The sequence below is a fragment of the Mercenaria mercenaria genome, chromosome 1 (genome assembly GCF_021730395.1).
Source record: "Mercenaria mercenaria strain notata chromosome 1, MADL_Memer_1, whole genome shotgun sequence".
Taxonomy (NCBI): Eukaryota; Metazoa; Mollusca; class Bivalvia; order Venerida; family Veneridae; genus Mercenaria; species Mercenaria mercenaria.
The window spans coordinates 2,488,648-2,503,910 of NC_069361.1; the positions used below are offsets into that span (position 1 = coordinate 2,488,648).

Sequence of the window (15,263 nt, forward strand, 5' to 3'; positions counted from 1 at the left end):
GGAATTTCAAAGGTGTGATAGCGTGGTCAGTGATATTGAATTTTTTTCTGAGTCAATTATTTCCGCGAAATAATCCAAATTTATTTCCACTCGTTGGTGAAGACCGTAAGAACTACTCGCCCGTGAGTCTGAGTCATCTAGGTGTCAGACCACCTATCAGGATCATCAAGCAGTGGATCTAACTGTATGTAACTCACCTAAATCCTTGAAGTAGTTATTCATGACTTTGTGGTTCATCACTCTGGCCCGGGTTGAGGTCAACCTTTATGGTTTTCTTAAAACCAGATTGGGATATCTTACCAACAAACCATGCCACCAATGGTAAGAAACAATAACTGATTGCAACTATTTATCTTTGACATGTTTACAAGTAGTTACAACATAGGTGTGGCTTGCAGTACACATACTTTGTAAGTCAACTCCAACCTTTTCTGTACCAGAATTTGAAATTATCATTTATTTTGACAATAGTTAATTATATACTAGTTACCTTTGAATGTTGTGCAAGCAGAATTAATCTTCAAACATTCACATAGAATATTAGTTCACTCTAATATCTGCCTTCTGTAGAGGCTAATACCCCGGCGGCACGCTGCCATTTTAACTGCTGAGACAATTTTGTCCTCTACTTCCTTTGGGATATGTGTGGGTCGACCATGGGGGACATGATGTTCGTGTTTCCCACTAATCCGGTCGCCTTACGTATTATTTTCTGAAATCTGGTACCTATAATTGATAAATTAAACGAGACTTACCTGTAAGGTGAAGTTTGATTTCAATTCTGTCGGACCAATCCACTGAGAATTATAGGAGTGAACTCGCCTGCTGTCACGTGACCTAGCCTCAGACTTCAGAGTATTATACTATATTTTTGTGAACATGGAAATAATGAAATTTGGGTGGGTTTCGAAAAAGAGGGAGGGCCTGTAATTCTCAGTGGATTGGTCCGACAGAATTGAAATCAAACTTCACCTTACAGGTAAGTCTCGTTTAATTTATCAATTCTATCGGACCAATCCACCCTTTGAGAATTCTAGGAGTTTTTAGAGTCCATGTCCAAAAATAGTATTTTAACTAAAGGATTTGTATCAGAAAGAAACAAATGAGTTGATGAAATCCTGTATTGTCATAATGTCATTGTGACAATTGATACATTTCAAAAAAGCTTTGATTTATCTTGAAATAATATTTCAGTCATACTAAAGCTAATATAAAGCAATAAAACACAAATGACAAATTAATTATGTTCCATGCATAATAAAATTCATAAATTGTTTCAATTTAGTCATAAAATGCAATTAAAATCATATAACTATACACAATTTCTCCAGAAAAAACAATTTTTAATCTAATCTATGTAATATCAACCTTAGTACTCTTGAGTTTATAGCAATAATTTTGCACATGAACTATGACATGTGTATGCATTGTCTTATTAATCATCAACTATACTTAAAATTGCTTTGCTATAGGATGAATCATTACTTATTTGTTTGTTATAAAAAGTTCTGAATGTACAATCTCTTTTCCAACCTGCTGTTTTTAAAATTGTATTAATTGGAATAGATTTTGATGCTACTGCACTAGTAGAAGCACCCCTTGTACTGTGTGCAGAAAAAGTAGAAATGTTTATTCCAGCTAGTTTAAGGCCTAATTTTATCCACCTTGCGATAGTATTTGATGTCACTGCACCATGTGGCTTTTGCAGAGTAATGAATAATTTTGATGTATTTCTTAGAGTATTAGTTTTTTCCAAATAAATTCTTAATGCCCTAACAACACATAATTCACTATCATGACAATACTCTTCAATAAATTGCTCTGCTAAATGAGAATTTGGTTTTGTTTGTTTAAGCACACTTGTAACTCTGATTTTTACACATGTTTGTTCTATATGCAAATCCTCAATATCCAATGCAGCTAAAGTTTGACACCGTTGTCCTGTTGTGAGTGCCAACAAAACTACTAATTTTACACTCAGCAACCGTAATGATAAATCATTGGTTGGCATTCCTTTTATGCAGTTTAAGACTTGTTTAACATCCCATGTGGCGTTATATTTTGGCAATGCAGGGTTAATTTCAAATATCCCTTTCATGAAGCGTTTTATTTTCTGTCACTTCCAATATCCATGTCATGAAAAAGACTTATATAAGTTGATATTGCTGATTTTGCTGCACTTATTGTTCTGTAACTGTACTTCTCTGTATGAAGTTTTGTCAAAAATAGAATTACCTGATTCATAGATGGTTTAATTGAATTAATTTGTTCTTGACCACAAAAACGCAACCATTTTTTGATATGTGACCCATACTGATCTTGCGTTGACCGTCGCCAAGACGCCATGATGATTTTTGCAGACTCTTCTGGTAGTCCTGAACGAATAAGATGTTCCCGGATATCCTGAAAACCCCCATTTTCATGGACACTAGAGGATGGTTTTTTCTTCCTTGGTGATGTTAACAAATTCTCCATCCTTGGAAGTATGTAGCTCTGACTGCAGATCATTTGAAGAAGACGCGGAAACCATGGCTGTGTTGTGAAAATAGGGGCTACCAAGATTGCCTCTGCCTGGTCTTCCGTTACTTTTTGAAGTACTTTCCCCAGCAAACTGAAAGGTGGAAATATATAATTAAGACCTTTGGACCAAGATAAAGAGAATGCATTAACCGCTATTTCATGGCCCTCCGGGACATATGACACATATTGATCTAGTTTGTGGTTTGCTGCAGAGGCAAATAGGTCAACACTACATGTGCCCATTTTTTCCTGTATACAATTAAACACACTTTCATGTAATGACCATTCCATGTCATCATTTAGCTTTTTGCTCATTCTACTGAGTGTGTCTGCTGTTGTGTTTAATTTTCCTGGTATATGATACGCAGAAAGCCAAATGTTACGCTTTTCGCACCATTCCCAAATTTCTCTTGTGAGCTCATTTAGTTGCATTTTCCTACCCCCCATTTTTGAGAGGTATTTTATGGCAACTGTGTTGTCCAAGTACAACTGCACATGTTCATTTTGTACACCTCCGCAGAAAAATTGCAGGCATAAAAATGCTGCCTTCAGTTCTAAATAATTTATATGTTGTTTTTTGTCATCGGATGACCAATGTCCACTTATAACACGGTTAAATGTCGTATCATGTCCTCCGTAACCAGTCATAGAACTGTCCGTTTCAATTTTTCTATCAACATTCCCATGTGAAATAGGTTTGAAAACATGACCAATATTATCTAACCACCATTTCAAGCATTCTTCACCCTGTTCACTTATTTTTATATAAGCGTCAAAATTACCTATATTCAATTTTAAAGCCCTGTCTCTTTCAATCTCTAAAGCTTTATAATGCAAAGGTCCATACAGTACCCTGGGTCTGCTGCAACCATTTTCCCAATCAACTTAGAAAATTCTCTTATTGTAACTATTTTCTCTTTTAACAATTTCTCACAATGTTGCTTAATATCCATGGATTTTCTTTCATTTAATGTCACAGTCATCCTCTGCGAGTTTAGCAAGAAACCCACAAACTCTATATTTTGTGTAGGTACTATTATTGATTTTTTAGGGTGAGTTGTGAGACCTAATGAATCCACTAAAGACAAGGTTTCATGAACATTTTGACTGCAATCTTCAAATGTGTCCCCTGATAGTAAACTGTCGTCAATATATGCTACATTTGCGTGCCCTACTTTTCTTAAAGTTGAAAATAAAGGCTTTAAAAGTTTAGTAAAAACTCTTGGGGCACAAGAAAGTCCGTTTGGGAGGCAGGTAAATTGATACAACTTGCCATCCCACCTAAATTTTAAATATTTCCTACTTTCATGATTTATTCCTACACTGTAATACGCATCTTTTAAATCAATCTTACAAAGAAACAATCCTGCTTCACTAATGCCAATGCTGATTTTAATGTTTCCATCTTAAAGTGTACTTTATCCACGTAATCATTTAGGCGTTTTAAATTTAAAATTAACCTATAAGAACCATCCGCTTTTGGCCGAATAAATATATTTGATATCACTTCTCCTACCTCATGATTCGTCTCCTCTATAATATTTTTCAATTTTAATTCGTCCAAGAGCGATGCAATAATTTGATGTTCATGAGTGTTAAATTTTATACAGGGAGCAGCTGTTAAATCAGAAGGAGTTTCTTCGAATTCAATAGTATATCCATATTTAACGGTATTTAGTAATTTCTTGTCACAAGTTATATTTGTCCATGATTCATAGAAAGCAGACACTTTGCCTGCCTTAAAATTTTCCGGTTTATTTTCTAACTTATCAAAAACTTGACTTACATGATTTAATCCTGTTTGTTGTTGTTGTAATTGTTCCTCCGGGGTTTTTTGAACTTGTTTTGATGCACCGGCTTCTGCCGGTATCCTTTCGATAAAAAAGACTTTGGATTTTGTGAATATCGTTGTGTTTGTTGATCTCTATTGTCTCTTCGGCGGATGACGTCATTTTTTGACTTGAACTGACCTTGATGATCTCTCTTCCGACTTTGCTTAAATTGAGGCTTAGTCATGTCTCTACCAAGTTTCCTCATGTCATCCAAACTTTTCAGCTGTTTATCCAAACCGTCTCCCAATAAATTTTCGGTCACCTCTGTAGAATCATTGCATAGCTGGTGGTACTTCTCATTTATTCCTGGTTTTATCTGCTGTCTCCTGAGATTTGTCATATCCCTATGTGCGTAGGCCATTAACTGAAAAGAATCTCGAGCAAGCTCCAGTGAATCCGAATCATTTCGTTCTAACAACTTGTCCATCAAGTTTACTAGAGGTATCAACCCTGCTGTCATGTATTGTTGTATTGTTTGCATTTTCCTGTCTCTCTCCTTAATGTTTTTACTGAGACTTGAGCTCACCCACAGTTCTTTGTTCACCTTTGGAACCCGTAGAAATTCACAATTACTTGGTCTCTTTTGATTGTCACAAAGTTTTGTTGCTATCTTTCGGTCTACCGGCTGGCTTATACCAAAGTTCACCGTATCCGCTAACACACGATCAACTTTTGGCCCAGTTTCCTCAGGCTTTTTGAAATCTCTACTCATCTCCGCTAAAAGTCTTAAACTTTCAGAAGAACAGTCGTTGTTCCCCACTTGGTGGCCTTCCACTGATCCATCATCGTCCGAGTCCAATAACGAAGCGTCATTATCGGACGGGTACGAACTATCCGAATCGGAAACATCTTCATACCCACTTCCGGTTATTGTCGGAGGTTTCGGTTGTCGTGGCAGTTTTAAAAGATCACTGCGCCGGCGTTTGTCCATTTGTTTGGCTAAAGCGTCGAATTTCTTAACCAAACCTGCCACCGTTGACTGTTGCTCCAACATGATTTTTTGATTTTGCAACATTTGCATTTGCAAATGCGAATTTACACTCATTTGCGCGTGCGTATTACTGTTTTCCCCTGCACTTCCGCCGCTTTGGGCGATCCCAGCATTCAAAGGAATGTTTATACTTGATGGCGCATGCGTAGTTGCATGAACGTCATTGTAGTTACGGGAAAACCCAGAATTGTCTCCAGTTATAGTTACTGGCGCATGCGCAAGCACATGAACGTCAGTTTGGCCGAGTCCATTACTGGTTTCTCGTGAAGGGTGCTCCGTGGGGTCCTCACAGGAATCCCCAACAATGTGAATCTGATTGTGGATAGAATCCCCGACCAAACCCCTAACTTCGGCAGTCTGAGACTGATTATTCCGAGAAGTTACAGCCGAGTTATGTTGTTCCAACGAACTATATGTTTCATTTCCAGACGGCATCCTAAGACTTTTATAAATCCGATTGTTATCCATATTCACAAACGAACGTAGAATACAAAGTTAGTGAGGGGCCGCCATTATTCGAGCATCAAGTGCTTATAGTACTGTACAAGAAAAGACGAAATTTTCATAAATCAAATGCTTTGACACTAAAAATATTCCGTCAGTTTGATAAATAATGTGTTCCTGTTTTATATTCCAAAAAGATTTCCGGAATCAACACTTTTGAATATAATGAAAAGATCGATTATTGATTAGTTTATTTTCGAGTTCTAGTCCACGTGAAAGCTTTCTTTGTTCTGAGGCTAGGTCACGTGACAGCAGGCGAGTTCACTCCTAGAATTCTCAAAGGGTGGATTGGTCCGATAGAATTGATAACAAGAGCTGTCTAGTAACATCACCCTGAATTATTTGAAGAAGCTTTTCAGTTTTCAACTTGACAATTTTTATTTTTGGGGGGGGGGGGGGGAGAGGTTGTATGTAAGCTGGTATCTCAGTAACCACTAATGGGATTGGATTGAAAATTGTGATGATCCAACATTCATTGCACAGGTTTCATAACTCTGCTTTGCATTTTTACAAATTTATGCCCCTTTTCTGACTGCAATATTTGGTTTAATTTGTATATAAGCTAGTAGCTCAGTACCTACTAATGGGAATTGATTGAAACAATACACACCTGTACACTGTGATGAGCTGACATGTATAATGTATTCTACATGTTACATAACTCTATTATGCAATTTTACAAAATTGTGCCCACTTTTCAACTTTGAAACTGTGCCTTTCTAATAACAGAAAACATTATTTTAGTTCAGTCATTTTAGTTTATACATCTAAAAAAGTTATATAATTATAAATTATAAGAAGATGAATTGGATCTTTAAATAAAATGCCCCCTTTTGCAAACCTCCGGGTGAAACATAGTAGTTTTCAGCTGTGTTTTTACACCTGTTAGAGCTATTAAATTCAGGTGAGCAATACAATGCCATGATGGTCCTCTTGTATATTTTTGTTTTGTATTGCTGTAACTCTATATTTTTTTACACATTAATGGAAATGTATACAATAAAAGAACCTGTTGTCAAGCTGATCTAACCCTTAGCCTGCTGGCAGCAAGTGATTCTGCCTTTGCAACCAGTGCAGTCTGATCATGGCAGACTCTGCACTGCTTGCCATTCAGCCAATAAATTTTTTTGGTATGCACCTCTTTTAACAGTTACTGGTCGTGTCCAAGTTGAAAAATGGACGGGTTTATTATAGGTATTTAACAGGATAAGGGTTAATAGTCAGTTAGGATAACATGACAGTCAAGCGAATATACCAGCATAAACATAAAAAAAATTATCAAGAAAATATGTATATTTTTATTGTTTTCAGATCTGTTTATGTTTTTAACCTTTAGCCTGCTGGCAGCAAGTAATTTTGCTTTTGCGACCAGTGCAGGCTGAACATAGTCTGCACTGTTTCCTATTCAGTCAGTAAATTTTCAGTCTACACTACATGGAATGATAAATAATTATTGTGTAATGCCCAAACTGAATGATGGACCAGTTCATTTTAGATATTTAGCAGGCTGGAGATTAATTTAGCATGATATCCTAAATTATTAGTTCTTTACATTTACTGTAATGATAATTATTATACAACTGCATTGTTTATATGTGTTCTACTGTTTACTGTATACATGTAATATTGTCAAAAATTTATGGAACAGAATACAACTGATAAATCATATTTGATAATTTCCTAGAACAATGTTATCAGGACCATTATACATCAATCATTAAAGTGTGGAATTTAGACTAAGACTTCGTGTTGCTAAATTTTCGCCTTGCCCTGACATTATTAACATTGCACAGATAGTTCAGTCTGCTGCTATAAATGGCTCAGCTAAATTTTGCAACAAACAAAATTGGGCAAACATTTTGCAACAAACAAAATTATTTGACCACCTGAAGTAAAGGTCGAAGTTCCAAACTTTGAAGTTGATAAATAAGAAGTCCTGTACTTTACTGAGTGTGTTTTGAATATTATAAGAATCTCTTGTACTAGTAATATGTTTATGTTCATTCTTGGGGGTGGAATGTCAGTATTGTTGTTTTTTTCTGTCCTGTCAATAGTTTTAACTATGTCATTCTTGAAGGGATTCTAATATTATACAGCCCAAATGTATCCCATAATGTGATGATGTGTCGTGCCCAACACCCAGACCCCTAGCATTAAGGTTACACTCGGACCCACCTGCTTAGCTCAGTAGGTAGAGTGTTGGTCTACGGATCGCGGGGTCATGAGTTCGATCCTCGGGCGGGGCGTATGTTCTCCGTGACTATTTGATAAACGACATTGTGTCTGAAATCATTAGTCCTCCACCTCTGATTCATGTGGGGAAGTAGGCAGTTTCTTGCGGAGAACAGGTTTGTACTGGTACAGAATCCAGGAACACTGGTTAGGTTAACTGCCCGCCGTTACATGACTGAAATACTGTTGAAAAACAGCGTTAAACCCAAAACAAAACAAAACAAAATAAGGTTACACTCAGAGGTCATATGTCAAGAGGTTTTTTTTCCAGAGCCCATAATTCTGTCATCCATGAATGGATTTTAATATTACTTGACATGACACAAATGTTTCCCCATAATGAGACAATGTGTCATGCCAGCACCCAGATTCTTAACTCAAAGGTCAAGGTCACACTTGGAGGTCAAAGTTCTATAGGTTTTTGTCGAGCCCGCTTGCGGAAGCGAAGACATAGTTGTCCAAATGGCTGTTCGGTGTAGGTGCGTCCGTCCGTCTGTCCTGATTTGTTTGTCCGGACTATAACTTTGACATGCATGGAGCAATCTTGTTTATATTTGGCATGAATGTTAACCTCAGTGAGAGGGAGTGTCTTGCGCAAACCCAAGGTTTCTATATCAAAGGTCAAGGTCACACTTACAGGTCAAAGGTCAAAATTCAAAAATGACTTCCGGAGCATTTCTTCTTCATGCATGAAGGGATTTTGATGTAACTTGGTAAAATTGTTCACCATCATGAGACGGAGTGTCATGCACAAGAACCAGGTCCCTAGGTCTAAGGTCAAGGTCACACTTAGAGGTCAAAGGATACAAGAATGACAACTTTGTCCGGAGCATTTCTTCTTCATGGATGGAGGGATTTTGATGTAACTTTGCACAAATGTTCACCACCATGAGATGGAGTGTCATGTACAAGAACCAGGTCCCTAGGTCTAAGGTCAAGGTCACACTTAGAGGTCAAAAGTCAGATACAAGAATGACTTTGTCTGGAGCATTTCTTTTTGATGCAAAGAGGGATTTTGATGTAACTTGGCACAATTGTTCATCATCACAAGACGGAGTGTCATGCGCAAGATCTGTTGTTACTATAAATGGCTTCTATTCGTAACTTTTTATTACTGGTTGTATTATTATTAGCAGTTGGCTTATGATGGTCATCTAATTAGCATGGCAGATATTAACATTTTGTGTCAGTTTGAAATATTTCAGACTATCAATATTCATGCTTGATTGATATGGATAATTGAAGTACTCTAATTGGTATCCAACTTTTTCGTGAAAATTTTAAGTAAGTGTATTTTTTCCATTCTGTTCCTTGCTGAAATGATCATTTTTCTTTTCATTCTGACTTACAGAATTATTGTATTCAAAGAATGTTTTTGGTCCTTTAATCCTATGGTGTTCATTATTAGCTCATCTGATTTTTTGCAAAAAAAAATGATGACTTATTGTTATCACTTGATCGGCGTCGGCGTTGCCTGGTTAAGTTTTATGTTTAGGTCAGCTTTTCTCCTAAACTATCAAAGCTATTGCTTTAAAACTTGCAACACTTGTTCACCATTAAAAGCTGACTCTGTACAGCAAGAAACATAAATCAATCCTGCTTTTTGCAAGAATTATGGCCCCTTTTAGACTTAGAAAATATCAGATTTCTTGGTTAAGTTTTGCGTTTAGGTCAACTTTTCTCCTTTACGGTCAAAGTTATTGCTTTAAAACTTGCAACACTTATTCACCATCAGACGCTGACACTGCACAGCAAGTACCGTAACTCTATATTGCTTTTTGCAAGAATTATTGCCCCTTTTGGACTTAGAAAATCATGGGTAGGTCAATATTTCTATTATACAGAGACAAACAAATCAGCTGAGTGTCTGCACCCGCAAAACTGTGCTCTTGTTTTACTTGTTTTTACTGTTTATTGTTGTGCTAATTATTGTCATTTGCTAAAGATAATATTTCAGTACAAAATGTTAATGCCTAGCTTTTTGCATTTAGTTTGTATAAAAGTTAAAAATAATCTTTTATTTTTTTGGAGCAATATGCAATAAAATAATATATTCTCCTAGTACTTTGTTATTTGATTTTCTTTATTATGCCCCCCTTCGAAGAAGGAGGGGTATATTGTTTTGAAGATGTCGGTCGGTATATCGGTAGGTATGTACACCAATTGGTTTCAGGATGATAACTAAGAACGGTTGGGCCTAGTATTATGAAAGTTTGATAGGGAGGTTGGTTCATGACCAGCAGATGACCCCTATTGATTTTAAGGTCAGTAGGTCAAAGGTTAAGGTCACAGTGACCCGGAACAGTTAAACGGTGTACGGATGGTAACTCGAGAACGCTTTGGCCTAGGATCATGACAGTTGATAGGGATGTTGATCATGACCAGGAATTGACCCTTATTGATTTTGAGGTCAGTAGGTCAAAGGTCAAGGTCAAAGTGACTCAAAACAATTAAGCCATTTCAGGATGATAATTTGAGAATGCTTGGGCCTAGGATCACGAAACTTTTTAAAGTCAGTAGGGCAAAGGTCAAGGTCTCTATGACGCAGAACAGTAGAACTTTTTTTCCCAAATTGAGAATGCTTTTGTTTAAGAACACATTTGATAGAGGTCACTTAGGACTGGTAAATAACCCATAATTATTTATTTGAGGTCTGTACGTCAAATGTCAAGTGCACAGTGACCAAATAATTTCTGTTCCTTGTACAGTTACTGAATGCATAGGGGTGGGGTGGGGGCACTTCGTGTTATACAAGCTCTTGTTTACTTTAACCGCTTTGATAGCCTAGTGGTAAAGCACCCGCTTCAAGTGCAGGAGGTAGTAGGTTTGCTTCCAGGCCGCATCAAACCAAAAACATACAAAATGGTACTAGTAGTTTCCTCACTTGACACTCGGCATTAAAAGGAAAGTTCCTAGGCCAGCTCATCCCTGTATCATTATAATATGACTGGGCTACGGCATAATGTTACAGCGAGGACCTAGTGTAATAAAACATTAAAGGATTGTTATATAGCTTGTAAAATTGTGCACCTGGCCCCATGTTCACAAAACATTTTTCGGTCTCAACTGAGTTTGAAATTTTAATATCAGTTTTATTAAAACTTCAACGTTAAAATAAAGTTTCATTATCAAACTGAGATGAGACTGAAAATGCTTTGTGAACAAGGGGCCTGTTCTTCTGTTTGGAATTTCACTCAACCAGACCAGAGTTATGTCCTTAGTGAGAAATGCACATGTATGATAAAGTGATGAAAGTTTATGTTGCATATATCTTAATAAATATTTAACCTAAGTGTCATGAAACCATATACAGCTGTAATCTTCAAACGGTTCCTATAGTGATAAAAGAGAAAAAGCTTAAAACAGTTTTCACAAATAACTCAATCGATCTTCACCAAACTTTGTCCGTGGCATCCGCTTTGTATAGTCCTCTCTCAGTTTTATAAAAACATCATCCCATTGTATCCCATTCAATGGCAGCAAATTAAAGTAACCTTTAAATGACTTCTTTTATGAACCATTTTGATATTCACCAAACTTGTTCTGCAGTATTCTTGTAAGGTTCTATCTCAGGCTCCACTTGGCCCCTTTTAGGGACCACCAGACTTGTGTTCACAAACCACTTGATAGATCGTCACCAAACTTGTCCCATAGTATTCTTGCTTGTATCTCTGTCCATTTCTGTTCAAATGGTTCCACTTATTAGAGCTTTCTCAACTAATTCACATGAAAAGCTTGAAATATCTTCGTAGAACTTATTACTTGATGGACCTTTTTGTATTTCGTTAGATGTTTCTACTTGACTGTAGGAAAGTTTTTAGCTCAACAGTTCGAAGAATAAGTAGAGCTATCAGATTTCCCTTTTTAATGCTGAGCGCTAAGCAAGGAGGCTACTGGTACTATTTTTTGCGTCGTTGGTATGATGCGGACAGGGATCGAACTCGTGACCTCCCGCACTCGAAGCGGATGCTCTACCTCTAGGCTAAGGAAGTTGTTTTCACACCTGCAGGCAGTTATGGCAGATACCGCTCGCTGTGGATAATTACATCAACAAGGCAATATTTTGGCACTTTTAAACAAAGCAAAAGATGAAATTGAATGTGAAAAAACTGGTGCGGCTGATATTTTGCCAGGCCAAAAAATTGGTTCGAACTGACCGGACCGTCCACGGCGGCTTTGTGAGAAACAACTGTCTTACCTTGCATCAATACTTAATGAATTATACCCCTTTTATACCCACTGGTATATAGCGATTATGCCATTTGTTCGCCCGGACGAAATTGATTTTACCGTTTTTCCCACAGCCCGCATTAATGACACGATTTAGTTCATACTCGCACTCGACAATCCTTGTGGCAAGGCCTACGCACTACCTATATATATAGATAAAGTTGAACCTCATATGACCTTCACCTTAAAACTTTAAACCATATGGCCAAATGGCCAAATTGTAAAGGTCGCTGACTTTAAATCACTAGCCCCTCACCGATGTGGTTTCGAACCTCACTGGGTCATGTGAGGAAGCCATCCAGCTTGCTTACGAAAGATCGGTGGTTCTACCCAGGTGTCCGCCCGTGATGAAATAATGCAAGGAGGGGCAGCTGAGGTCTTCCTCTACCATCAAAGTTTGAAAGTCTCCCTATGACCTATGTGTGGGTGTGACGTTAAACCCAACAAAAGTTAATACTTAAAACAAGAGGGACATGAAGGTCCTGTATCGCTCACCTGACCTATTGACCTAAAAATCATTAAGATTAACATTCTGACCAAGTTTCATTAAGATAAGGTCATAATTGTGGCCTCATAAGTGTTAACTAGCTTTTCTTTTGATTTGACCCAGTGACCTTGTTTTTGACCCCACATGACCCAGATTCGAACTTCACCTAAAGATCCTCAAGATTAACATTCGGACTACGTTTCATGAAGATACAGTCATAAATGTGGCCTCTAAAGTGTTAAAAGCTTTTCCTTTGATTTGACCTAGTGACCTAGTTTTTGACCCCACCTGACCCAGATTTAAGCTTGACCTAAAGATCATCAAAATTAACATTTTGATCATGTTTCATTAAGATACGGTCATAAATGTTGCCTCTAACGTGTTAACTAGCTTTTCCTTTGATTTGACCTTGTGACCTAGTGTTTGATCCTACATGAACAAGATTCAAACTGGACCTTGAGATCATCTAAATTAACATTCTGACCAAGATTCATGAAGATACAGTCATAAATGTGGCCTCTACAGAGTTTACAAGATTTTCCTTTGATTTGACCTGGTGACCTAGTTTTTGGTCCAAGATGACCCAATATCCAATTCGTCCAAGATTTTATTGAGGGTAACATTTTGACCAAGTTTCATTAAGATTGGGCCAAAATTGTGACCTCTACAGGGTTTACAAGCTTTTTTCTTTTGTCTGACCTGGTGACCTAGTTTTTGATCCCAGATGACCCAATATCGAACTCATCCAAAATTTTGTAGAGGGCAACATTCTGACCAAGTTTCATTAAGATTGGCCCAAAATTGTAACCTCTAGCGTGTTAACAAGTTTTCCCTTTGATTTGACCCGGTGACCTAGTTTTTGACCGCACATGACCAAGACGCAAACTTGACCTAAAGATCATCAAGATCAACATTCTGAATAAGTTTCGTGAGGATACAGTCATAAATGTGGCCTCTAGAGTGTTAACAAGCTTTTCCTTTGATTTGACCTAGTGTCCTAGTATTTGACCCCACCTGACCCAATATCGAACTCGTCCAAGATTTTATTGAGATTAACATTCTGACCAAGTTTCATTAGGATTAGGCCAAAATTGTGACCTCTAGAGTGTTAACAGTCAAACTGTTGACGACGGACGGACGGACGACGGACACGGGGCTATCGCAAAAGTTCACCTTGAGCTTTTTGTGCTCAGGTGAGCTAAAACAACATTTTGTTGTCCTACAGTCAGCATAAATGACCTAATTTAGTTAATACACTTATTAAACCGTGTGGCAAGACCTACAAACTAACCTTATATGGATGACCTTGACCTTCATATGACTATCACATTCAAACTTAAAACCTCTAAAAACAACATCTTTGGTCATACACCTGGGAGCATTAGTTTGCGTTTTGAAAACCTACAGCTCACATAAATGACCCGATTTAGTTCATATTCATACTCGATGTTCAATCCTTTTGGTAAGACCAACAAACCACAGGAGCCTGAAATTCTATCTATAATGCTCCAAAATGGCTAAATATAAAAATGACCCCTCCTATATATATAAAAAAAGAACAGGGGTGACTAACTCAAAGGTCCCTTAAGTCCTAAGGTGGTCGTAACGTCTCCTTTTCTTGCTCGTAGGGATATTTTTGATTAACTCAATCTTCTCGTAAGATACGAGATACCTTAAGTAATCCCGTATCTTAAGGTAAACAAATTGATGCCTTATCTATATCGTAAATAGATTGAAAATTGAAGAAATTAAGTTTTGTTTAACTTTCTGATTAATTTTTCATTTATAATCTAGCTTTTCTCATTCCTGTTGTTTTTTAAATCGATATAGAGGTAATTTCCTAAAAAATCTGGGTTTTTTTCGTCTGCCTGCAAGGCAACTATCATTTCAAACTATACAAAGTTGCCTCAATACAAGTATTGAGCAATGGCATTTTATTTAGTAAAAAACCCATAAGAGATACGAGTGTTAATGAATATTTGCAAAGATCTTCAAATGACCTCAAACATTCAAGTCACTTTTTGAATTGATGGTATAAACCTTCCGATGTTCATCAAACATTTTTTTTAAATCCCAACGTGTATAGGAAATTTTCAGTCAATATTATATAAATTGATATTCCGTATGTTAGTTATATAATACTGATACTTTCTTCTGTCTTATAGCATATATTTTGTTGTGTGATTATAACGCATCTATTTCGGACTCCTACTTACGAGGACGTTTGAAGAAATATCAGATCTCGACGTTTCAGTCGTTCAATTACGATGTGCCACATTTTAATGTAATTAGCTAGTTCAGTGATTGATAAAACATTTCTGTTGCTTATGCATATCTGACACTCTGGGATACGGTCAAAATAAATGTACTTGCCTAATGCAGATTTTGGTACTCCTATTCCTACAGTTTAGTAAATATTTCACAACTGTCATTCTTATAATAGTTTCTATTGTAGACGCGCACTTTA

The 15,263-nt window shown here is 37.0% G+C and overlaps 1 protein-coding gene across 2 annotated transcripts; it reads right to left on the minus strand.

The window, feature by feature from the left end:
- Positions 1-1,103: 1,103 nt before the first annotated feature.
- LOC128555517 (uncharacterized) lies at positions 1,104-4,415 on the minus strand. 2 transcript variants are annotated; one of them, XR_008370126.1, is made up of 2 exons: positions 4,307-4,415; positions 1,104-2,611 (listed from the first exon to the last, which is right to left on the minus strand). XR_008370126.1 is itself a non-coding variant. In XM_053537958.1 (2 exons), exons 1-2 carry the CDS (start codon positions 4,039-4,041, stop codon positions 2,107-2,109), a joined length of 510 nt encoding a protein of 169 aa, XP_053393933.1. In that variant the 5' UTR covers positions 4,042-4,359; the 3' UTR covers positions 1,104-2,106. The 2 variants fall into 2 exon arrangements, 1 of the variants encoding a protein (XP_053393933.1); XM_053537958.1 differs by having other exon boundaries at positions 4,037-4,359.
- Positions 4,416-15,263: the final 10,848 nt, after the last annotated feature.